The sequence below is a fragment of the Aquarana catesbeiana genome, linkage group LG09, assembly GCF_042186555.1.
Source record: "Aquarana catesbeiana isolate 2022-GZ linkage group LG09, ASM4218655v1, whole genome shotgun sequence".
Classification (NCBI taxonomy): Eukaryota; Metazoa; Chordata; class Amphibia; order Anura; family Ranidae; genus Aquarana; species Aquarana catesbeiana.
The window spans coordinates 57853252-57880053 of NC_133332.1; the positions used below are offsets into that span (position 1 = coordinate 57853252).

The window sequence follows — 26802 nt, forward strand, 5'->3', positions numbered from 1 at the left end:
AGCTGTGTGGCGTGCAGTGGCCGGGACGACAGGGAATACACTGCCTGACTGCCAGTGCCTGGACTATCCCTGAAGAACCACAGGTAACAGCAGTGCCTGTACAACGATACCACTATGTACAATTTTTGTGTATTGCAATACAACTGGAACGGTTGTGGCCATATTTTGATCTTGATGGAAACAGCTATACAGACTGTATTATACAGTCTGTATAGCTGTTTTCATCAAGATCAAAATATGGCCACAACACAATGGCGGCCCGTGCATTAAGGGCGCACGGGAGTGCCGCCCCCTCTCTCCTGCCACTCCTCTATCACCTATAGATAGATTCATGCATTGCATGAATCTATCTATGGCCGCCACTGCCACCCCCTTACTCAGGCGCCCGGCCCCTTTTCGGGGGGTCGAGCATGGGTGACCATAAAATTATGCCCCCCCCCCTGAAAAAAGTGGTACGCCCATGGTACCAGGCCCTGGATTATCCCATAAATATGCAATAGGAGTTAGTTACTATTCAAAACTACAGATTTGCATAAAAAGACAACTGATCATGGATATCAGGAATTCATTAGAAAGCCTTCTATGTATTTTGTTTACTTATATTGTCTTATACTTCTTCAATTCATTTTCTCGAGAGAAATATTGCTTTTGAAATTCAAATTGCTATTGCAACAGTCCATATAAAAAAGTCAATATGCAAATGTTTTACTTTTCTCAAGGCTTCTTATGATCCTACAATGCTGAATCATCAATAAGCACTACATTTTTTTTAAGATAATCTGGATTGTTGGATATACTCATTTTGTACAGTGTAAAAACAGCTTGATTAATACTTGTTCATTTAAAATGTGTTCACAATGTGTAGGTACCTGCAGAGAATGGCATGAATGCGTCATTTTTCTTAAAACAGCCATTGTTGTCCAAAAAATGGTTGGGGTCAAACTTATATGGAGTGGCAAACTGCTTGTCATCTCTAAGTACAGAGCACAGCAGTGGGTAGACATCTGTACCCTAAATTAAAAAAAAGAACATCGAGACTTTGATTACTTCAAGTTAAGTTGTTTGTTTACCTGTAGAATGGGTTGACCAAGAAATCTGCTATCCTGACAGTGAGCAGCCTGACCTACAATAGATTTGGCCATCCATCTACTGTGGACTTGTTAAATATAAGTTGTGAAGGTACATACCCCCATTACAGCTGTCCTGCCATCCATTGCAACCCAAAGTTCCTAGAATATTGTCAAAGCTACTAGCAAATATTTTCTGACTGGCTTACTATATGATATCTGAGGTAGATTATATAAGCAGAAACCTAAGAGAGTAGTGAATATATATTATCATAAAAGTAAGACAAAAAAATAATTATTCAGAGAGAGAATGCAAGGTCTTAGGCAGGCCAAGCTGCAATGGGAGAATCTGTCCTTGGGACAACCATAGCTCTGACACTTCAAAGGGTGGTTTTCATGCCAAGCTTACAGAGTTGACAAAAGCCTTTATCAATTCCCATTTGGAGTTTGCCAAAAGGCATGTAGGACCCAAAATAAATACATGGAAAATTGTCCTGACAAGGCCAAAACCAAAGTTGTGGTGCTAACTCAAAATGTAATGTGCAGTTGAAAGCTCATACTACTTATCACCTGGAACAAAAAATTCCCATGGTGAAAGATGAAGGTGGAAGTACCATGGTGTGGAAATGCTTTTCATTATCATTGTACACCCCAGCTAAGAACCATGTCAGAAGAAAGGCTCTGCCTAATGATACCAGCTGTCAGTTAATGTCCAACCTTATCACTAATGCCGCGTACACACGGTCGGACTTTTCGTCTACAAAAGTCCAACGGACGCTGACGGACTAAAGCTGGCTGGTAATCCGATCGTGTGTGGGCTTCTCCGGACTTTCAACTGACTTTTTTAGCCTCAAATCCGACGGACTTTAGATTTGAAACATGCTTCAAATCTTTACGTCGTAAGTACGACGGACCCCGAAATCCGCTCGTCTGTGTGCTAGTCCGACGGACAAAAACCCATGCTAGGGCAGCTATTGGCTACTGGCTATGAACTTCCTTATTTTAGTCCGGTGTACGTCATCACGTACGAATCCGTCGGACTTTTGTGTGGTCGTGTGTAGGCAAGTCCGTTCGTAAGAAAGTCTGCCGCAAGTCCGCCGAAGGTACGTCGGAAGTATGTCGGACAGGCTGTCGGACTTTTGTAGACGAAAAGTCCGACCGTGTGTACGCGGCATAACAGTCTGCTTCTTTATAGATGTTTCTAGAACAGAAGGATTTAAGGTGTGGAAATAAGTTTCTAACAGTAGAGGACAGTAATAGCATGTTAAAGTACAGGCAGCCAGATCACCCAAAACCTGCGCAGTCTAGGCTGCCTTGCCTGTGGAGATGAGTGAAAAGTTCAATCAGCTGTGGTTTGGATAAACACTTTGCCTCTGAAAAAAGTCAATAGATATCAAAACCAGGCTCCAGAACAGCAAATAATGCAAAGTTGTGCAGGGTGGTTTGGGAAGCTCCTGGCATCCTTGACCAATGAGATGATAGGATCAAAAACTGCTTGAGCCATTAAAAATATATATCAGAGTCATTAAGATAGAAGGATGAGATTCATGCCGCGTACACACGGGCGGACTTTTCGATGGACTAGGTCCGGTGGACTTTTCGATGGACTTTACAACAGACTTTACGTCGGACTTTCGAATGAACGGACTTGCCTACACATGATCAACCAAAGTCCAACGGATTCGTACGTGATGACGTACTACCGGACTAAAATAAGGAAGTTCACAGCCAGTAGCCAATAGCTGCCCTAGCGTTGGTTTTTGTCCATCGGACTAGCATACAGACGAGTGGACTTTTCGACCGGACTCGAGTCCGTCGGAAAGATTTGAAACATGTTTCATTTCTAGGTCCGTCGAACTTTTGGGGAAAAAAAGTCCGCTAGAGCCCACACATGATCGAATTATCTGACAGAGTCCGGTCCACCGGACCAAGTCTGCTGTAAAGTCCGCTCGTGTGTACACGGCATTAGAAACACTGCCAGGCAACAGCAGATATAAGGCAGAAACATCCTTTAGAACAACCTTTGCTCCCTTTCTCCCAAAAGCCTTTTGAGAACCGGAAGTGGTAAAACAACAATAAAAAAAACAAAAAAAAAACAATGGAATTTGGCTTAGAACATCCACATTTAAGAAAATTCCTTCCAAATCTAACAGCATCATAATTCCAGGGTTAATTTAACTTGCTCCTAATCCGGTAAAAAAAACTGACCCACCTTGGGGATGGTGTAGCCCCTGAAGTTTACATTCTTTGATGTTTGATGTGGAAGATTCATTGGGGCGATGTCACCAAATCTCTGAATCTCATGAATTACAGCATCCATGTATGGCATCTTGTTTCGGTCCTCAATGTTTGGGATGCGATTTTCACCAATGACGCTGTCTATTTCTTTGTGCAGTCTGGCTGTGAAACACAAAGTTATAACCTACTGTACACAAACTTACACCTACTTCTCCACTGTATCCATAGAGTGATCCATGGTTCCTACCTAAGCTGGACTTCAAACATATTACCATTTACATTTGTTACATCTCTGTACCCTGTACAAATTAGTTCCAGTTCCTGTTATGATATGCTCATGGATGCCTGGACCTCTATAACTACCCTGCCTCCCAGACTACAGGAAACAAAAGTTCCACTCCCCAGATTACCATAGTACTTTAAAGAAGAAATATAACATTTCTATTTTAGCTCACTGGAAGTGACAAGGAAACCACACTTCTGTCAAGATCCACATGTATTTTATGTACTAGGTGAAAATGGTGTTAGCCTAAAAAATGGAAACAAATGTAGTACCCACACTTAAGGACTGTTAAACTGCAATATATTAAATTTCAATCTGTGTTATCATTTTAGCACAAACAATTGCAAAAAGTATTTGTTTCAACTGTATTGGAATGTCATGGTATTTAATAAAAAGACATTGTATACAAATAAAAATGTATATCAATGCCTTTAAACAACACCAATCCTACACATCTGCTTGGGAAAGGTTGTGGCAGAAGAAATGGACAATTTTAACTTATATCACTTGCTATTATAGTGCAGTCCCTGTTTACCCACCTTGTTCAGCATTGCTTGCAAGTGCCTTCAACTCCTTTTCCCACAATCCAGTGAGCTCCCACAAACCCCTGTCTTCCAACAAGCTTGTGGTACACCCAGGGAATATAAGCTTCCCTGATTCTCACCCAAATCAGTCCCAAAAGACCACTCTTGATGAGACAGGTGACTGGGCATGAGATCTGTCACCAGGTATCTGGTGCTCCACTATTTTATCCAGTGTGCAAGCAACTGGTTTGAGGCACAATAGCATGCAGGTTTTGGAGAAAATCAGGGCACTACCAGTTTTGTGGTCCCGCACCTACAGTCCTTCAAACAGGTGTCCAAACCAGAGACACTTCATTCCACTTGCCAGTGGAACAGGTCCACAGAACACTCCCAACAGCCACCCGGAGTATCAGAAAGAGTCTACCTCCCTGTGAGGGAATTGCAAGAAACCATATGTACTGTACTAATTAATATAAAGTGATTCTTCCCTGCAATCTGTTCTACTGGTGTCTTTTAGCATGTACTGTGCTGTTTTACATTGTGCGGTGTCTATTGCATACCATTTACCATTCTACCCTGTCATCTTAGAGCTACCAATTATCTGATAATTCAGCTAATTCTATAACTTTTTACACTATGACGTCACTATAAAAGCAAAATTGCATAATAAGTTAGGAATAAAATAATATTTTTCTCTAACTTTTTTGTTTACTGCAGGTTGGTGTCCAAACTGCAGTCAAGATCCACATGTGGCTCATTGGCACTTGCTCAGCAGCCCATAGACCCAAGCAGCCTGGAATGGAAGTAGGAGCATTGATTTGCAAAGGGGTAATGGTAGTAATATTTACTAGCCTCATGTTGGATGTTTCCAGTCTCTTAGGATCCCCAGTTTCCAACTACTCGTATGAGCATGTCCGCAATCTCTGATCATCATTTTCGTTAATAACTCTGCAATTTCTGTCAGTCTACTCTAGGATTACACATACTGCCCAACTTTTTCTGCTCATTAGCCATCCTTGTTGTTAGTGTAATTTATGTGTGGCCCAAGACAATTCCTCTTCTTCCAATCTGGCCCATGAAGGTCAAAAGGTTGGATACACCTGCTATACACTAATTTCCTTTTAGTGCTAAAGAGGAGACAGGAAGCAAGTTGAGCTTACAGGGCTACATAAGAAATGGTCTTAATAGGAGCACAAATTTTATATATATATATATATATATATATATATATATATATAGTAATATATAGTATATATAGTATCTCACAAGTGAGGACACCCCTCAAATTTTTGTAAATATTTTATTATATATTTTCATGTGACAACACTGAAAAATTTACACTTTGCTACAATGTAATGACTGGGCCACAGGGCAGTATTCGAACATGATAATGACCCCAAACACACCTCTAAGATGACCACTGCTTTGCTAAAGAAGCTGAGAGTAAAGGTGATGGACTGGCCAACATGTCTCCAGACCTAAACCCTATTGATCTGTGGGGCATCCTCAAACGGAAGGTGGAGGAGCGCAAGGTCTCTAACATCCACCAGCTCTGTGATGTCGTCATGGAGAAGTGAAAGAGGACTCCTTTGTCAACCTGTGAAGCTCTGGTGAACTCCATGCTCAAAAGGGTTAAGGTAAGTACTGGAAAGTAATGGTGGCCACACAAAATATTGACATTTTAGGTCCAGTTTGGACATTTTCACATTGGGGAGGGAAAATAGCTAATTGGGCCAATTTGGACATTTTCACTTAGGGGTGTACTCACTTTTGTTGCCAGCAGTTTAGACATTAATGGCTGTGTGTTGAGTTATTTTGAGGGGACAGCAAATTTACACTGTTATACAAGCTGTACACTCACTACTTCTCATTTTAGCAAAGTATCATTTCTTCAGTGTTGTCACATGAAGATATAATAAAATATTTACAAAATTGTGAGGGGTGTACTCACTTCTGTGAGATACTGTATGTGTATATATATATATCACAGCAGCAACGTTTCAGGCATCACTGCCCTCATTTAAGCTATATATGAATATAAGCTATATATGACATTAATTCTCAGCCCACCAAGAGTTTCCTGCCTTGCAAGTTCTTTCTGTTCCTTACCTTGTATTTCTGGGTATCTCATAAGTGCGAGAAGGCCATATCTTATGGTGGTGCTTACAGTTTCTGTCCCAGCAAAGAACAGGTTCAGTATGGTCATTATCATGTTTTCCTTATTAAAACTCTGATTGTCCTTTTCCTGGAAATATAAAACTTCATAGTATTTAAGCACACTTTTTTCAATCATAACTATGTAAGTGGAGCTACAAACCCAAAAGAAAAAAGAAATTATCATTACATGTTATATTATCTAAGGAACATCCACATGATATTGGCAGTGGTTCCCAAGGCAGTGGTTCCCAATCTCAGTCGTTAGCTAGCTCCAGCTGACTAATGTTTTTGAAATGTCTCTTGGATAAAATAGCTGTCAGAAATATCAAGCCAATCACATTGATTTAAAGCACCTCTGCAAGGTAACATAAATCTTGGAAAAATTACCTGTTGAGAGCACTTTATATGTCAAAAAGAGTTAAAAGTCAGCCAGCAATAAAATCTCAAAATAGAGGGGTTTTTTTTACTGAAAACTGTAACAGTAGCAGAACTGTTTACTATTTCAAACAATTATCTATCTATATTAGCCTATCCCACACCCACCTAACTACCCCATCAAATCATTCCCCGCATCTATTACCTTTTGTACCACCACCCCCCTCCCTTTAGAATGTAAGCTCTACAAGCAGGGCCCTCCTGTACCTTCTGTATTGTACTGTAATTGTGCTGCCCCCCCTCTACATTGTAAAGCGCTGCGTAAACTGTTGACGCTATATAAATCATTAATAATAATAATAATAATAATTAGATTGGATTAAAGTGACACTAAACTTTTATTCAAGTATGTATTTTTACCTAAAAAATGTCCCATCTACTGCTCTCAACCTCCTCCAAATTCATTTATTTTTTTTGCTGCTGTGGCCAACTTCCGGTTAGAAGCTACCCTCTCTTGTTCGCTCTTGAGATGGACTATGGGATTTGCAGGATGCATACAGCAGAACATGACTGCAATTAATATGCACTGCTCATTCCAAACAATTTGACTGACATCCTGCATATGCACCTTTTTTACACTGTACACATGTAAACACTTTTGATATTGTTTGCAGGAAGTACACTGAGTACACGCTGTGTGGAACCTCTGACCCTGTGACGTCATGCGCCGGCGTCTCATCGACGCGCGTCGCAGCGTCGCAGGGTTGGGAGCTATTTATAGCAGGCTATGCCTGCTAGCCGGACGGTTCGGTCTGCTGCCCTTGGGTGACTATACCTCAGCCAGCCTAGCACAAGTCTATGGTAAGTACCTATCCACCCTTTTACCTAAGTCCCATACCCTTGGGCACTAACATCGTGTACCTTAAACTACTGTATTCTACCTTGCAGCTTTTCCAGGCTCAGGTCAACATGCCTCGGTTGTGTTCGCCCATCGCTTGCAGTCCTCCTCATTATCTTCCCTCCTACCCCATTATGGAACCAGTTCCTGGTAGGGTGCCCCCCTCGGGAGCCCTTCTATGCTTTTACTAGTACCAGGTACCGCTCGGCCCCTATTCACTCATATGTTCACATTGTTCTATTTTCCTTCTTACCTTCCCCTTCTCCCTCCTACCTTTTTCCCCCCTCCTCCTTTCCTTTTCCCCCCTCTCTCCCTCCCCCCTTTTTTTCCTCCCCTTTTTTCCATTTTTTTTCCCCCCTTTCCCTCCCCACCCCGCTTTCCCCTTTTCCACTTATCCTCCCCCGTTTCCCCCCCCCCTTCTCCCCACTCCCCTATCCCCTTCTCCACTCCCATTCCCCTTCCTTTCCTCTCCTCACTTGTTTACCCTTTCACTTACACCATACAACACCTTTTGCCCTGTTCATTATCACCCTTTCCTATTTGTTTGGTCACCTTTTGTAATCTTTTATTCTCTACACAATGCGACTACAATTTTGACATTTTCCACAATATTCACCCATCACCATCCCTTGTTACCTTATCTCCACACTCACTATTTCATGTCTCACTTCTTCTTGTATGTGGCAATCTAGGTTACCTCAATCCCTATATACATTTTTATCCTTACTATCCCATTATTTTGCTAGCTCCCCCAGGTTGCCGTGGGAGATCATTCGTTGGTGTTGGGGCCTTGCGCCTGGGGTCTGCTGGGACCTGGGTAAGCAGATTCGTTCTCTCCCCCCCCCCCCTATTTCCATTACCTAATTGTATTCTTTGATGCTGGAACATAAATTATTTGATCATGTATTTTTGTAAACGTCGTATTTTTTAATTATTAGGTTCAGACTGTTTAGTCAGAAAAACTTATCTCCAGATTCCCTCCTGATGAAGCGGATTGTGTCCGCGAAACTAGTCGAGGAATATGATATCTGAGATTTCGTGCTGTACTGTATACTATTGAATCCATTGGTGATATGCCTGTACTTTTATTAAGTGTTTATGTATTATCTTGTTCTGTCCATTGCATCAATAAATGAATTATAATTTTATTACTGCTGTTACTTGCTCTTATGGTTACCCTTAATTACTGTACCGTAATAGTCCAATATGCTCCTTTTGGTCGCCTGACTGGGGATCAGGCTTCCAACCCCTTTTTGATATTGATTCCTGGATGATGGTACATATGCACCTTTTCTACCTTTATATTTTACTGTAGAGAGGCCACTTCTCTAATCGTATACATTGGGTGGATAACACACCCGTCCTTATGTCGAGTGGGACACCTGGGTAGGCTGTCTTAGTGGAAGGACTACCTATGCCCTCCACCCTGCGGACCCCATTTGTCCCACCCTTCATTTTTAATCAACCCCCACTGACACACAACTTTGTGTGTCTTTTTGGGGCGGCCTCTAGTATTTTCAATTTTACCCCTTTATACTACATTATGGCTAATTTTCAGCTCCGATGCAACCCTCCGAGACAGATGCCCATTAGGTCGGCCAGACACCCTTACCTTGGCTACCCGCCCTCTATCCACATGTTTTTACCCAATCATGTGCCATTGTCCTTGGCCCTCCTTAACTTATATGCATATCATGCAATTAGGTGTCATGGGTTTATGTCTCGGTGGGACCATTGCACCGGTCTCTAGGGTATTACCATCCCTAGTTCACCTTAATAAAGCTTTTCATTTTTTTTTTTCATTTTGTATCTACCTTTTATTATGTTCGATTAACCCTTATATTGTTGTTTTTATATTTTGCTTCATTGAGACCTCTGCTTCCCCAGTCCTGGTCCTGGCTTTTAGCGCCGGCGCTGGCCCCTCCCCCTGTGTTCTCCCGCGGCGGCCTGGTGAGGTCCCTGGTGGAGGGATCGGTCTCCCATACGGGACCGCCCCCTCCTCTTGCACCGGCCTTGGCTGGGACTACGTTCCAGTGGCTATGCGGCTAGTGCGCATGCGTGCGCGAGCGATTTCCTCGTGCGCACGCTGTGTGGAACCTCTGACCCTGTGACGTCATGCGCCGGCGTCTCATCGACGCGCGTCGCAGCGTCGCAGCGTCGCAGGGTTGGAAGTTATTTATAGCAGGCTATGCCTGCTAGCCGGACGGTTCGGTCTGCTGCCCTTGGGTGACTATACCTCAGCCAGCCTAGCACAAGTCTATGGTAAGTACCTATCCACCCTTTTACCTAAGTCCCATACCCTTGGGACTTAGGTAAAAGGGTGGATAGGTACTTACCATAGACTTGTGCTAGGCTGGCTGAGGTATAGTGGGACTAACATCATGTACCTTAAACTACTGTATTCTACCTTGCAGCTTTTCTAGGCTCAGGTCAACATGCCTCGGTTGTATTCGCCCATCGCTTGCAGTCCTCCTCATTATCTTCCCTCCTACCCCATTATGGAACCAGTTCCTGGTAGGGTGCCCCCCTCGGGAGCCCTTCTATGCTTTTACTAGTACCAGGTACCGCTCGGCCCCTATTCACTCATATGTTCACATTGTTCTATTTTCCTTCTTACCTTCCCCTTCCCCCTCCTACCTTTTCCCCCCCTCCTCCTTTCCTTTTCCCCCCTCTCTCCCTCCCCCCTTTTTTTCCTCCCCTTTTTTCCATTTTTTTTCCCCCCTTTCCCTCCCCACCCCGCTTTCCCCTTTTCCACTTATCCTCCCCCGTTTCCCCCCCCCCCCTTCTCCACTCCCATTCCCCTTCCTTTCCTCTCCTCACTTGTTTACCCTTTCACTTACACCATACAACACCTTTTGCCCTGTTCATTATCACCCTTTCCTATTTGTTTGGTCACCTTTTGTAATCTTTTATTCTCTACACAATGCGACTACAATTTTGACATTTTCCACAATATTCACCCATCACCATCCCTTGTTACCTTATCTCCACACTCACTATTTCATGTCTCACTTCTTCTTGTATGTGGCAATCTAGGTTACCTCAATCCCTATATACATTTTTATCCTTACTATCCCATTATTTTGCTAGCTCCCCCAGGTTGCCGTGGGAGATCATTCGTTGGTGTTGGGGCCTTGCGCCTGGGGTCTGCTGGGACCTGGGTAAGCAGATTCGTTCTCTCCCCCCCCCCCTATTTCCATTACCTAATTGTATTCTTTGATGCTGGAACATAAATTATTTGATCATGTATTTTTGTAAACCTCGTATTTTTTAATTATTAGGTTCAGACTGTTTAGTCAGAAAAACTTATCTCCAGATTCCCTCCTGATGAAGCGGATTGTGTCCGCGAAACTAGTCGAGGAATATGATATCTGAGATTTCGTGCTGTACTGTATACTATTGAATCCATTGGTGATATGCCTGTACTTTTATTAAGTGTTTATGTATTATCTTGTTCTGTCCATTGCATCAATAAATGAATTATAATTTTATTACTGCTGTTACTTGCTCTTATGGTTACCCTTAATTACTGTACCGTAATAGTCCAATATGCTCCTTTTGGTCGCCTGACTGGGGATCAGGCTTCCAACCCCTTTTTGATATTGATTCCTGGATGATGGTACATATGCACCTTTTCTACCTTTATATTTTACTGTAGAGAGGCCACTTCTCTAATCGAATACATAATTGTAGTGTTTGAAGCACAGTAATTATTTGGTATACACAAGAACTGTGTAAATATACGGTGCCTTGAAAAGGTATTCATACCCCTTGAAGTTTTTCCATATTTTGTCATGTTACAACCAAAAACGTAAATGTATTTTACTAGTATTTTATGTGATAGACCAACACAAAGTGGAACATAATTGCGAAGTGGAAAGAAATAGATAAATGGTTTTCAAAATGGTTTACAAATAAATATCTGAAATGTGTGGTGTGCATTTGCATTCAGCCCCCCCACCCGAGACAAAACTTTGTAGAACAAGAGGACTCTGACACGTCATCGGCAGCCACTTTTCACTTACAGTCTCGTGGAGACATTAAACCGAATGCTTTGACACCAAGCACTAGGTCATTAGTGCTTTATTTGTAAGTAAATTTCATGTCCAATTAAAATGTTTTAAGCTATACAGAGAGCACTATGCAGTTCTTACATGGTGCAATGTTATACCTGGTCCCCATTGAGTGTAAGATCCAGTTGGAAGTTCTGAGAGGTGTGATCGTATTATCTTTGGATCCCCACTGAGGCAGAAATATACCCTTTATGGGAAGGCTCATTTGACCTATCTATTGTCCAGTAAATGAGGTGAGCGGCCCGCATTGATTTATGGTGGAGGTACTGTCACGGATAAACTTAGCTGAGAAGTCTTTCTGAGCACACCTATCTCAGCTGAGGAGAACGCTTTTTTGTTTATCCACCCTCTCTCTGTCTTTTTCTCATCCTATGGATGAACTATGGACTATCATATTTGAATTTGGATGTACCATGTTCTGGAAAGGAATTTAATGAATTTTATTTATCATTTTGTGTTCATCCTTCATGAATTCATAGGTATTTATCTATTTTAGCGCTACACTATATGTTTACGGATTTTACACCTAGGATTTGATATATTGACCTTGAGTGCTTAGCTGATTATTTAGTTAGGGATTTCTCCTTCCTTGCGCTGATTGATCCCCATCTATTTTTTAAATACTTTGTAGAACCACCTTTGACTTGAATTACAGCTGCAAGTCTTTGTTGGGGATGTCTCTACCAGATTTGCACATCTAGTGACATTTTTGCCCATTCTTCTTTGCAAAATAGCTCAAGCTCTGTGAGATTGGATGGATAGCATCTGTGATCAGCAATTTTCAAATCTTGTCACAGATTCTCAATTAGATTTAGGTCTGCACTTTGACTGGGCCATTCTTTTTTTTTTTTTTTTTTTTTTTTTTTTTTTTTTTTAGCTACTTCAGTTTTTTTTTTTGTTCTTTTGAGGTACTTAAATCAACTTTTTCGTTCATTTATTTCCCTCACAATTACATCATAGTAGCTTTTTTTTTGCAGTCTTCCCTTCCCCCTTTCTGTAAACATTTCGATATTTTATATCGTAAATAAGTGCCTTTATTCTCCCAAACCCACCCTACCGCATAACCCTCCCACCCACTACCACCCCCACCTCCCCCCTAACTACCAGTGGCTTTTCCGGGCCTATCTCTCAGCTACTCTTCTGTGTTCCAATTGGGTTGTCAACTACCTCCGTTTTTCTCCTATTCCCTTAGTACAGTCGTTCTACTGCTCCCTATGCTCCCATGGCTTCGGCATATCTCATAGTTCATTTGAATTTATCCCATTCCTGCCATTTTACCTCGTAAGCTTCCAGACCTTCCCCGTCACTATACCTTAAGTACTCTAGGTTTTGGATCTCGTTAACTTTATTACACCAATTCCTCATTGTGGGTCTTATTGGTTCCTTCCAGTGTCTGGGGATAAGACTTTTGGCTGCGTTTAGGAGTGGCGGCAATAGGCTCTTCAGATATTGTTTGTTTGGCATATTTGTCCCGTGGAATAAGCAACTCCATGGATCGTCTAGGAGCATTGTGTTGGTTATTTCCCCTATTATTTGCCTGATTTCTTCCCAATATTTTTTAATTTCCGGACATTGCCACCATATATGGGCCATCGTCCCAATTTCTTTACACCCTCGCCAGCAATATTGTGATTTTTCTTTTTGAATTTTATGCGCTTTATCAGGGGTGATATGCCATCTCACCAAGCATTTATAGTTTGTCTCCCTCATATTACTGTTTACTGTAGTGGCGTGTACCCGACGCAATATTTGTCTAATCTCTTCCTTCTTCAAGCATATCCCTAGTTCCTTCTCCCATTTTGTAATATACGGTGGAATATCCGGGCCAATCCTTTCTATGAGTGCTCTATATATCTTTGAGATCACCCTCTTCTTTCCCTTATCTATGCAAATTTTTTCTAAGGGAAGCAAATTTGCTTCCGATCTTATTGGCTGAGGCAAGTACTCTGTAAAATGTTTTAATTGGTTGTATTGCCATTCGTCTATCGATCTCCACTCCCCTTTGCTCTTTAGTTCGTGATACGTGTAGATTTTGCCTTGGTCCATAATATCTTTCAATTGTGCGTTTTCTAGTGTTATCCATTTCCCAAACCAGGCTTCGATTCCCGGTATAAAATATTCTGTATTTGTTAGAGGTGTTAGTGGTGAGTTATATTCCCATTTTTCCTTTCTGTGTATGTGATCCCATATTTTTAGTGCGTGTCTAGTGATGTTGTTTGTGCCTTTACCTAATTTTCTATACTGTGGAGGTATCCAAATTATTTTACCTAAGTTAACTGTGCTTATTGTGCCTTCCATCTTCACCCATCTCTTTTCTCTATTTTCTTTTGCCCATTCTACTACCCGTGACAATATTACCGCATTGTAGTAATTTCTAATATCCGGTGCGCCCCAGCCCCCTCTTACTCTATCTTTAATTAACTGTGCCATGCTTATTCTTGCTTTTTTCCTTTTCCAGATAAAACTTGTGAAAAGCTTTTGTATTGTTTTAAAAAAGGCGTCCGGGAGTGGGATCGGTAGCATCTGCATTTTATATATGATATTGGGGAGGGTGACCATTTTAATAATATTTATTCTTCCCCCCCACGATATATTTCCTGTTGTTATTCTATTTAATTCAGTTTTGATCTCGTCCAGTAATGGGAGGAAATTTACTTGGTATAGACTTACATTGGTTTTGGTCATCTTAACCCCTAAGTAGTTTATTTCTTTTTTACCCCAGACAAATGCGAAACTCTTTTGAAGTAAAAGTTCCTCACTTTTTGGGATATTAAACGTGAGGGTTTCAGACTTCGATGGATTTAACTTAAAGTTTGAGACCTCACCATACTCTTTTAAGGTTTTCATTACATTTGGGAGAGATGTCTTTGGTCTGGTTACATAGAACAGGATATCGTCCGCGTACGCGGCTAACTTGTGTGTTTCCTCCCCTAGCTTTATCCCCCTTATATCTGGGTTCTGTCTAACCCTAGCTAGAATTGGTTCCAATTCCAACACGAATAGCAAGGGGGATAGTGGGCACCCCTGTCTCGTTCCATTGAACATTTCAAATGGATCTGATACTATCCCATTTATCTTTACCCTTGCTGTAGGTCTATTGTATAGGGCCTTTATGCATTTTATCATTTTCTCACCCAGTCCTATTTCTTCCCATGTACCCTGCATGAGGCCCCAGTCTACCCTGTCGAATGCTTTCTCTGCATCTATCGACGGGAGTAGTCCTGGGGCCCCATTGCCTTTCATCACCTGTATTGCTAGCAGGGTCCTAGTTCCATTATCTCTCCCTTCCCTCCCTGTGATGAAACCGACTTGTTCTGGGTGTATTATTTTTTGCATAACTTTTTTCAGCCTGTCCGCAAGGATTTTAGCGTAAATTTTGGTGTCTAGATTTAGGAGAGAGATCGGTCTGTAACTTGAACATAGCGTTCCGTCCTTCTCTTCCTTGGGGATAACAACAATAGTAGCTTCTAGGGCTTCTTTACGTAATTCCTCTTTATCCCCAATCCTATTCATGAGGTAACATATTTTTGGGATCAGGATGTCTTTGAACTTTCTGTAATAGAGAATCGTCAGGCCGGCAGGCCCCGGACTTTTCCCCATCGGTGTTTCTTTTATGGTTTTTATTATTTCTTCCTCAGTGATGGGGGTCTCTAGCTGACTAATTTGTTCCTCTGATTTTCTTTAGACCGCTCTCTCTCAGGTATGCTTTTATTTTTACCCTTTTCTGTTCGACCTCTTCTTTGGTACCTATATCCTATAGACTCGCGTAGTATTCCTGAAACGTCCTGGCGATTTCCACTGATTTGTGTGCGAATTCCCCATTACCTGTTTTTATTTTGTCTATGTAATTTGCTGATTTTTTTTTTGCTAGAGCCTGCGCTAGACGTCTCCCCGGTTTGTTCCCGTATAGGTACCTTTCTTTTTTTACTTTATTGTACGTCATTCTTGTTTCTTGCTCTATGAGTTCTCTCATCTCCTCCCTTTTACGGCTGAGTTTTAGCAAAGTTTCGCTGTCGTTCTTATTCTTATGGAGCTGCTCTAATGTGTTAATTTCTTTACTCAGGGCCCTGGTTTTCTCTCTAGTGCCCCTTCTTTTCTCCGCCTCCTCTTTTATCATGATGCCTCTTATATAGGCCTTATGAGCCTCCCACACCGTCATTTTAGATACCCCTTCTGTGTTGTTTTCTTTAAAATAAATCTCTAATTCTTTTTTCATTCGTTCTTCTATTGCTTTATCATGCAAGAGTTCCTCATTTAATCTCCACCCCTTACTCCTTGTATTTACCTCTCCTATCTTTATCACCGGCGCGTGGTCAGAGAACGTTGTTATACCGATGTTTGTGCAAACAGCCACCTCTAGCCACCTATGCTCTATTATAAAGTAGTCAAGTCTAGAGTATGACGAGTGGACAGGGGAGTGGAATGTGAAGTCTCTTATTTTGGGGTGTTGTAGCCTCCAAACATCTACCAATTGATGTTGGTGCAATTTCTGTTTTAGTTTGTTCCTCCATCTCATTCCAGTCCCCTGTGCACTCGACGTACCATCCTCCTTTGGTTCCGGGCAGAAATTGAAATCGCCCCCCATTATAAGGCCCCCCTTCTTGAATTCCATTAAGTCAGCTAACCGCCTCAGAAGGTAGCCAATGGGGTTCTTATTTGGGCCATATATGTTTGCCAGGGTGCACTCTACTCGGTTTAATTTTCCTCTCAAGAACAGGTATCGCCCATCAGGGTCCACTAGTCTCTCATCTAGATCAAATCTTACACCTCTGGCAAACCCTATGGCTACTCCTTTTGCTCGGCTAAGTGGGGAATCACCATAGTACTATATGGGGTAATCTTTTGAGCTTATCTTATTGTTATTTGTTATAGCGAAGTGGGTTTCCTGAAGTAGGACCACGTCCGCCTTCAGGAATCTCAACTCGCCCACAATATTCGCTCTTTTCCTGGGAGCGTTTATGCCACGTACATTATAGGTAATTATCTTTAGACCCTCTATCCTTTTTTTTTTTACACTTTTTGTGTTTGGTCGCACCACTTTGCGAGAGCAGGGGCCTCATCCTTATTCTTCCCTATTATTACTGGTAGATTCCCCGTCCCTCCCTCTTCCCTGAACCCCCCCATTACCTCCCTCCCACCCCTTTCTCCCCCCGTCCCAACCTTTCTTACCCCCCTAATCCTCCCTCCTCCCCCAGCCCCCCCCTTCCCTCCCCTCCCACCTCCTCCCCCCGGTTGAGGTAATCCGGTCTCCCCATGACCTGAGAAACCATGAGCCCTACCCCCCACCTGGCCCACTGGGCCATTCTAACACATAAATATGCATTGATCTAAACCATTCCATTGTAGTTCTAGCTGTATGTTTAGGGTCGTTGTCCTACTGGAAGATGAACCTCCACCCCAGTCTCAAGTCTTTTGCAGACTCTAACAGGTTTTCTTCTAAGATTGCCTTGTATTTGGCTCCATCCATCTTCCCATCAACTCTGACCAGCTTCCCTGTCCCTGCTGAAGAAAATAATCCCCACAACATGATGCTGCCTCCACGTTTCATGGTGTGGATGTTGTGTTCAGGATGATGTACACTGTAAATCCTCATACACACAATCGGATTTTCCAACGGGAATTGTGTGATGACAGGCTGTTGGCGGAAGATCTGACCATTTGTATGCTCCATTGGACAATTGTGGTCGGATTTTCCGCAGACAAATGTTGGACAGCAGATTTTAAAATTTTCCACGGACAAATGGCTGATGTCGGATTTTCTGAGCGTGTGTACACAAGTCCGTCGGACAAAAGTCCAAAGTACAAACACGCATGCTCGGAAGCAAGGATGAGCCAGAAGCAGTCGGTCTTGTAAACTAGAGTTCGTAATGGAGAATTAACATTTGTGGCGTGGCAAATTATGAAATCTCGAAATGCAGCGCACATTCTCTTCTTCTTTAATGGGATAATAATGAAGCTGCTTTGCTGGTGATACTGATGGAGTTATTACAAACGAATTTTCAAAGGCTTTTTTTTTTTTACATAAATGGTCACGATTAAGAAAGCAACCAATTTTTGGTCCAGGAACTCCTCATCCTCCTGTTCCTGGACTGGACTTGGGTCAAAGCAATAACTCCAAGGCCAATAATAATAAACACGTTATCTCCTCCAATTCTGCAACATGTCTGCTTGACGAATGGCCGTTCAGAAACAAACTGAAAAGCGCAAAATGAAAAGCGCGAATCAACATTCACCAAACTTCTACTAACACGAAATTAGCAGAAGGAGCCCAAAGGGTTGCGCTAAAGAGCTAAAAACCACGTAGTACGTCAGTACGTTCATGTTTGTTGGCTGACAATTCCTTGCCGTTTGTATGCAAGACAAAATCCAGGCACACGTAAGGTTTTGTCTGTGGAAAATCCGATCATGTGTACAAGGCTTAAGATTTCTGCCACACATAGCGTTTTGCTTTTAGGCTCAAAAAGTTCAATCTTAGTCTCATCTGACCAGAGCACCTTCTTCCACATGTTTGCTGTGTGCCCCACATGGCTTCTCTTAACTTCCCTGGCGGTTTTCCCAAGTGTGGCTTGTGGTTAAATTTCAGTATCATTAGCGGTAACCCCAAGCCACACTCGAGAATGCATTGCAGGATCCTGGTGCAGTGTACTTACCTTGTCCCCAGGATCCTGCAATGTCCCCCCGCTGTGTCTGCGGGCTCTGTCCTCCTCCCCCCCGATATCCTGTGTGCCGGGCTCCGTTCCCTGCGAGCTTCACGGCGCCTGGTGGCTAAAAATTGAATCTTACAGATTACATTACTGTATGAAATCATTTCACATCCCTTTTGTCCCTAGTGCTTTATCCAATGCCTTGCATGCAGTTTTATATTATATATACTGTTCTTTCTGCCTGGAAACTTGAGATTGTCCATAGCAACTAAAAAGTGTCCCTTTACATCAAAATTGGTTGTAGACCAGCTAGAAAACAGCGATAGTAAATTAGAACACTTGCAGAATTGAGCGATAGTGAATCGTGGGGAAATTCATTTTATTATTATTATATTATTATTTTTCATAATTATTTATAGTTATTTATTATAATATAATTTATGATTTTGTGTTTCAAACGTTATCATACCCGGGATATCTACTAGACGCTTATTTGGACAGATTTAAGTGTGTTATTGCTAAGAATTACAGGCCTACAATATAGAACGCCAAATTTCTATGCAAAACAATTGTACCGCTTCGAGATGCAAAAATCTGACATATTCATACCGCCAGGGTGGTTAAACTGCAAATGGGACTTCTTATGGGATTCTTTTAACAGTGGTTTTCTTATTGCCACTCTTCCATAAAGACCAGATTTGTGGAGTGCACCACTAATAGTTGTCCTGTGGACAGATTCTCCCACCTGAGCTGTGGATCTCTGCAGCTCCTCCAGAGTTACCATGGTCCTCTTGGCTGCTTCTCTGATTAATCCTCTCCTTGCTCGGCCTTTCTGTTTAGGTGGACGGCCATGTCTTGATAGGTTTGCAGTTGTGCCATACTCTTTCCATTTTTGGATGATGGATTGAACAGTGCTCCGGGAGATGTTCAAAGCTTTGGATATTTTTTTATAACCTAACCCTGCTTTAAACTTCTCCACAACTTTATCCCTGATCTGTCTGGTGTGTTCCTTGGCCTTCATGATGATGTTTGTTCACTAAGGTTCTCTAACAAACCTCTGTGAGCTTCACAGAACATCTGTATTTATACTGAGATTAAATTACACACAGGTGGACTCTATTTAATAATTAGGTGACTTCTGAAGGCAATTGGTTCCACTAGATTTTATTTAAGGATAGGGGTATCAGAGTAAAGGGGGCTGAATAAAAATGCACACCACACGTTTCAGATATTTATTTAAAAAAATAATAGTTTTTGCTTTTGGGTTCAGATATTCTTTAATTTTATTAGATTGGACATTTATGCTGACAGTTTTAGGTGCTCTTGCACATAGGCAGCTGAGCCTGTTACTAAATATAGCAAACGGGCGTATGCAAAAAAATAAGATTTTTAAAATGTTTTGCATACGCTTTACTCATCTTTAGGATTGCAGATTACAAGAGTACAGCAGCACACAGCCATTCATGTCAATATAGCACCAGTATTAGTAAATAGCACACGTAGAACAGGTAAATGAAGCATGTTATGAACCCTTGCAAATTAATATGTGAGCCATGAAAGGTGCAGTATTAAGAAAACAACTGAAAAAGAGAAAATTAGCTTTGTAAATACGGACCATGAGGTTTATTTGCTAAAGGATTTAAAACTGTTTACTTAATATATTGTATCTGTTGTTCACTTTGAATACCTAATCATGTTCAAATAAAACAAACAGGAATTTGCTTTTCACATTATTTAATAACTTAGGTAAATTGTCACTCAACTCTTTATAGTAGAACTAAAGGCAAAACTTTTTTTGAAATGTTAAATAGAGTAAGGGAGGGTTATCTTTGCCCATTGGGCAGATTTCCCTTCACTTGCTGTCCCATAGCCAAAACAGGAAAACCCTCCAAAGTGAGGGAATCGCTGGGTGTCACTAGATCTAGTGTTCCCATTGTAAGATTTCCCCACTATTCCTGTTGTGTTGACTATCCAAAATTTGGGATTTACTTTCACTTTTACTAAATACAATAATGGTAAACAGGATGTAGTCACCCTGCCTTAAGCAGGGGTGTCTAAATTTAGTTCCGCATGGCTGCAGTCAGCCAATGCTAATTTGCAGTCTGTGTCTTGCTCAGCTTTCCTCTAATGCTCTGTACACACGGTCGGATTTTTCGATGGAAAATATGCGATAGGACCTTGTTGTCAGAAATTCCGACCGTGTGTGGGCTCCATCACACATTTTCCATCGGAATTTCCGACACACAGAGTTTGAGAGCCGGCTATAAAATTTTCCGACAACAAAATCCGTTGTCGGAAATTCCGATCGTGTGTACACAAATCCGACGCACAAAGTGCCACGCATGCTCAAAATAAATTAAGAGACGAAAGCTATTGGCTACAGCCCTGTTTATAGTTCCGACGTACGTGTTTTACGTCACCACGTTCAGAACGATCAGATTTTCCGACAACTTTGTCTGATTGTGTGTATGCAAGACAAGTTTGAGCCAACATCCGTCAGAAAAAATCCATGGATTTTGTTGTCGGAATGTCTGATCAATGTCCGACCATGTGTACAGGGCATAAGTCTAAATCTGGCTGTCAGTTCCCTCTTCAGTCAGTAGGTGGTACTGTCACCTCTGGTATTAATGTGAGATCATACAGTAAGTCTTGATCATGAATATTCATATCTTTTCCCAACCCACCACTAGGAGTTTCCTTTGCCAGTGGTGCATTATGGGAAAGGTTAAACATATTTGGGGCATGCTTTCTTTCCCCCAGGCTCGGCCCAGGGGAGGGTGCACATGATGGAGCTGCTTCTTTAAGCCTGCCTGCCTGAAGGGGCCTCAATATAGTTAGGCATGGAGCTGAGGCCTAGTGCTGCTGGTCTTTACTGGAGGCAGGATAGTAACCCATGGAGGTTGATTGACTCTCCTGTAGAAGATTAGGAATAAGATGGAGACCCAGAGGAGGACCACACTGGAGGTGTCTGCAAGGCGTTTACACTGGAACCTCATGTGTGGGAGCTGGGTGACTCGCCTGGAGAAAAGAGATGCTGTTGCTACTAATCAAACCCTAACCCTAAATCCTTTTTATGTCTTCACCTAAAAGTGGCTTGCGCCCATCTATCTACATGTCCCACTATGCCTAAGGGATCTTCTTCTAAGGTAAATATCAGTCCACCCTGTCTCTGAGGGTACCACCACACTCCCATGGGTCAGGGGTTTTAATCCCTTTCCACTTGTAGCGCCCTGCGGTTTAGTCAGGGAGCTGCTCACCAAATTTCTTGTCAGGGGTAGCTACCATAGTTAAATTGTTAGAGATCCATTGATTTCTCCCTAAGTTTGGACTTGTTGTACTTTTCTCCTCTACCACTAGGAGGCCGGGCACTTGGTGGTACTAGATATGAGAAGGACAACTCAAGTTCAGGTTATGGGTATATGGGGTATCTCAGCCAATGGGCGGGGGTTTTCTTAAATCCCTTGGCCTGCTGGGAGAGCCTATATATTTGGGTGGAATCAGGTGATATATGTTCTGTGCCACCCGGACTGTCGTCTGGGTGGACGTGTGTTGTTCACCCCGGGCTGCTAGGCCGGAGATGGGGCCTATCCTGGGGCATCTGGCTGCCAGGCTGTGTGAGGGCCTATCCAGAAGTAAGAGGGCAGCACAGGGTTTTGACTGCGGCTTGCAGTCCAACCAAAAGTGACGGTTCTGCTGGCCGGAGAACCTGTCATGGTCGGAGGTAGAAGGGAAGCTGTCGCCACTAAGGGGCCAACTACCTTTACCAGGGACCACAGTGAGTAACTGAAGCAAATACCGGAGCAACATTCTCATCGACCGGCATGGTGGAGAATCGGGAAACTTCAGGCGGTGATCAAGTCAGGGACCCAAACAGCAGAGGTGACGCTTGCAGAGCAGCCTTGTGTGTCAAGCTAGGGACCGAGCCGGTCAGCAGGGGTGAAACTTGAAGGTATCCGAAGTGCCAAGCTAGGGACCCAGCAGGGAAGCGTGGGTGATGCTTGAGGGAGATACCACTGCAAAAGCCTTGAGGAGCTCACAGGATTCAGAGTTAGTGAATCAGAGGGTCCGGTGAGAAACCAGGAGCTACAAGTAGAAGTTGTAGTAAAGCTGAGAGAATTATTACGTTTGGATTAGGAACTGTTAAGTACTGTAGCCATAGAGGGCAGCAAACCTGCACGTGCAGAAGTGGCACCTTGCTGGGGCCTTTCCCTGTATGGCTTTCCTCCTATTGAAGCCTCAGAGTCTGCCTATTGAAAATGCAACTACTTAAGGGTGTCCTGGCCCCATCCCTCTTTCCCTTGCAAAATATAAAAGGACTGTTAAAAGAAATAAGACTTCTTTTGCATCCAAGAAGTGTCTGGCGCCCAATGACTTTTACCACGTTTGCACCCACTATGCCTCACAACCCACTACATATTGAAGGATGTCAGCGGTCTGTGGCCTCAAAGGTTCCCATTAGACTGGAAGAGGCTAGAGATTCTGCTACATACTCTATCCATAAGGGCTCTTTCACACATGTGGACCATTCAGGTCCGCCTGTCAGTTTTTCAGGCGGACCTGAACACACGCTCCATGCACCTCTGTGGATCGGATGAAAATGGTCATGCGGTCCGTTTTCATCCGATCCCCCATAGAGGAGAGCGGGGCTCTGAAAGGTCCATCCCTGCACAGTGGGCAAAGACGGACCTGTCATCCGCCTGCTCAGTAAGGATCAACGGAGCAATCCCTGCTTAGCAAGTGGAGTCCGTCAAAATGGACAGCCCCGTGTGAAAGGGGCCTAACTCCAAAAATATTTCTCCTTTATTTATATTTTAAATAGATCAGCCCCATTGTCTTTATTTTGGTGTCTTGACTTGAGTGCTTGATTTGAACTGTACATTAGATAAACAGGTGTTGTGTTATGAAGCATACAGAGGTCTGTATATATATATATATATATATATCGTATCTTTTAAATTAATGTACCTGCTGCTGTTTGATGAGGAAACAGTCAATAAAATCCCGGGGTGAGTTAGGATCAAATGTCTCTTGGTTCATCTTTACTCTCTCTAAGATGAAGTTGGCAAGACTGGTTAGTTGTGTGTTTATTCGCTTGTGTTCTCCTGGTACATAGTTCATGATATTTGGAAGCATGTGCTGCAACTGAATAACGGTACAATAAGTCTTTGTCCTAGAGAACCACTATTTATTAATGAGTATGAATTATGCTCTGCAGTGCTAGATTACACCAGCAGGTGGAGCTGTAAGTGAAACATGTAATTGCAACTCCAGTACTGGTGAGGCTCAGAGGCAGTAGAACAAGCCAGTAAGACATCACAGTCAAATGAGTAATTTTACATTTAAAGTACACATTTTTTTTCAGATTCATCAGAATTCCTAAAGAGGTTGCTTGGGGTTCCTTGAGCTTTGGGTGACTGACATCCCATTTTGTTACCTGCGGGTCAATCCCACTTGGCTGAGCCAGTAGCATGACGCCAAAGATTGTTTTATCTGTTTGCAGGGCTGGCATTCTAACCACCATACAAAAGGCAAAGGCCGGGGACAAGGGGTGGTTAGGAGGGGCGGCTGCCCTGGGTACTGTGGTGTCATGTGAGGTGGGGGGCACCACGAGGAGATTGGGGGGAGCGGTTCCCTGAGCTTTGGGTGACTGACCTTCCATTTGGTGCCTGCCGGTCAATACCACTTGGCAGAGCCAGTAGCATGTCTGAAGGGGTGGCATTCTGACCACCACCACATGAAAGACCATGGCCGGGACAAAGGGTGGGTAGGAGGGGCGGCTGTCCTGGGCACTGTGGTATCATGTGAGGTGAGACGCGCCACAAGGAGATTGGGGGGGGGTCGTCTGTGTTGGGAGGGGAAATTTGGGGGAAGGAGGAGCGTAAGAATTATTCTAGGAGGAGAAACTTGGGGCGGGATGTACTAGGAGTGGTGTTTTAGGGGTATTTTTGTTGGGACCGGGGGGTGGGGGAAGAGGATTTCTGCTAGGAGGGGGGATTTGTGCTAGAAGAGGTGATATGGTAGAGGGGTGAGGGGAATTGTGCTAGGAGGGGAAATGTTTTTTTGGGGGGGGGGATTTGTGCTAAGTGGAGAAATTTATGCTAGGAGGGGATGGGATTTGTGCTGGGAGTAAGGATTTGGAGTGTGGGGGGGGGTTGTGTACTCAGAGAGGGACTTTAAAGGTAGAGGATTTGTGCTAAGAAGGGTGATTTATTTGGGAGGGCACTTATGCTGAGGCAATTTCAGCATTTGTGGATTTGTGGATTTGTACTGGGAGGAGGGGGATTTATGTTTAGGGGTAAAGCATGCAGATTAGTGCTAAAAAAATTATTTAGGGGGGGGGGGGTGCTGACATAATGAGCATACATCTTGGAGGGGGCGTAGTGTGGCATATTTGCCCTGGGCTCTAGATGACCTTGTCCCAGCACTGCAAAAGGCATACTTCTCATGGATTTTTAGGTTTTAGCAAGGTTTGAAATTGGTTTTAGCAGGAGTTCCTTAAGACCTGAAAATGATTTCAAGGGTTCCTCTGCAGTAAAGGTTGAGAAAGGCTGTTCTAGACCTTCCACAGAAGGCAGAACACAAAAATAACAATAATAATAATCCAGCCACGTCTTCGTCCACCTTGTTGGCAACGATTTACAAACTGTAAAGGACTTTTCTTTCCTTCAGTTTCTTTAACATGTGGAGCTCTAGCACCACTTACCTGTCCCCAAGTGCCACTCATGTCCCTAAAGTTTGCAGCAAACAGGCTGAGGAGTTTCTGGAAACTCTCATTATTGTATTCAAACCGATCTCCAAAAACGATGGAGCAGATGATGTTAGACACACATGAAACTAGGAGGCTTCTTGGATCAATGGACTTTCCTGCAAGTATACAATATGCAGAGGTGATTATGTCATGAGACAGAAAACACTATAAAGGAGGTAGAGACCAGAATTGCTTCTTAACAAAGTTTATGCTTTGTATATGACAAATACTTTGAGCTAAACAGCAGTGGCGAATAATATAAAATTTAAACTCGCGCTTACATCTGCACTTATCTACACTTGGTTACACATGTTTAATAACATTTATGAGCGCCACATTTTCATAATTTTAAACAGCAGTGGCGGCCCGTAAATAGAGGGCACACGGACGCCGCCTCCCCTATTCGTGGGTCCATCCCCCTGATCTACATATCAGTGGCGCTGGACCATGGATTTCAATGCGGCGTGGGTGTTTTTTTAAAGCACCTGATTAGAACATGACACTCTAATAGGCTTCAAAAATGGGTGACCTTGGAGCGCAGAGCTGGGTGCGCTCCAAGGCCATCCAGTTGTGTGACCATAGTGAAATAATTTTTTTCGCTATTTTCACACTAAAGTTCCTCCCTGCCAATCAAGAGGCAGGTTTGTGAGACCTGTTTCCCGATTGGCCAAAGCATCAGGTGATCCTATTGGATGCCTAGCGCATTGGAGGAAGAGGAGATACACGACAGAGGAAGCTGGAGGAGCGTACACCGGAGCCAATGCGGCCGCTGCCCGCACTCCAGGAGAGGAGGAGAGGACACCACAGCCCTGCAGGTAAGTGCCGGACCAATGGGGGGATGTTTCAGTGCCGTGCCATGCCGCCGGGGGGGGGGTATTATTTGTTTGCCAGGAAGAACCCACCAGCCACCATTGCTAAACAGGTTACAGCACCAGTTCCTAAACCTGAACTTTAGAACATTGATGAAGTTGCAAAAAAAAATGCTTTGATCTATTATGTGTCACTTGGCCAGAACAAGTCCTTAGATCAGGAGTTCTGCCTTCACTTGTGGCAGGCTTGTTCTGGGTACATGACTTAAAGTAGTTCAGGTTTTCTTTAAAGAATCCTTTAAACAGAAAAATACCTGAATATACAAGTGAAAAACTTATAAGGGAGCTGTTTTATCTGCCAAAGGATTTTATTTTTGTTTATCTAGTCCTGGGATTTACTCAGCCTTGATACTCAGCCCAGCCTTGTTTGGCAGGGAACGAAACCTGTTTTTTCTCTGCTTAAAGGATAAGTTCACTTAAAAATAATAAATGCTAATTTTTGCAGCTAAAAGAATGTGCATTTACAATTTTTTTAGGAGCCTGGAAAGCATTGCACCAGCAATCAGCAGATCGCTGATGCTATGCTGGTCTTCTGCAGAATGTCAGTGTGAGCTGTCTGCCCCATACATTGTACATTATACATGGTAAGGGCAGGCAGTTTTACACTGACAGGAAGACTCAAAAAACTACCACAGCACTCAACAACACCCTGGTACTTCATTGAGAACTACAAGCTGGCAACTGCAAAGGATGTCGGGACTTGTAGTTCATTCATACACAGAGCTTTGTGAATGAATGACACGGCCGTGTGGGTGGAGCCCCCTACGGCCACGCTGCTTTAAAAAAATTACATCTAGTACAAGGAACTTCTCCCTGTGACAGCTGCAGCAGTGGTGTATTTTGGTTTTGTGCTGCCCTAGGCAAGACTAAAATTGGGCACCCCTCATCTCTGCGGACTCTCAGGTGGCTATGTGGGGTCTCTGGTC

General features: G+C 43.0%; 1 protein-coding gene across 1 annotated transcript in view; it reads right to left on the minus strand.

Annotated features, from left to right (window-relative positions):
- LOC141108910 (cytochrome P450 2G1-like) overlaps nt 1-26802 on the minus strand; it is a gene marked incomplete at its 5' end in the record, with an annotated part of 58446 nt that overhangs the window by 16574 nt on the left and 15070 nt on the right. Inside the window, 5 exons of the mRNA XM_073600877.1 lie at nt 870-1011; nt 3280-3467; nt 6222-6357; nt 23225-23401; nt 24963-25123. Of these exons, the coding sequence (XP_073456978.1) occupies nt 870-1011; nt 3280-3467; nt 6222-6357; nt 23225-23401; nt 24963-25123 (804 nt within the window). The remainder of the gene's footprint in view (nt 1-869; nt 1012-3279; nt 3468-6221; nt 6358-23224; nt 23402-24962; nt 25124-26802) is intronic.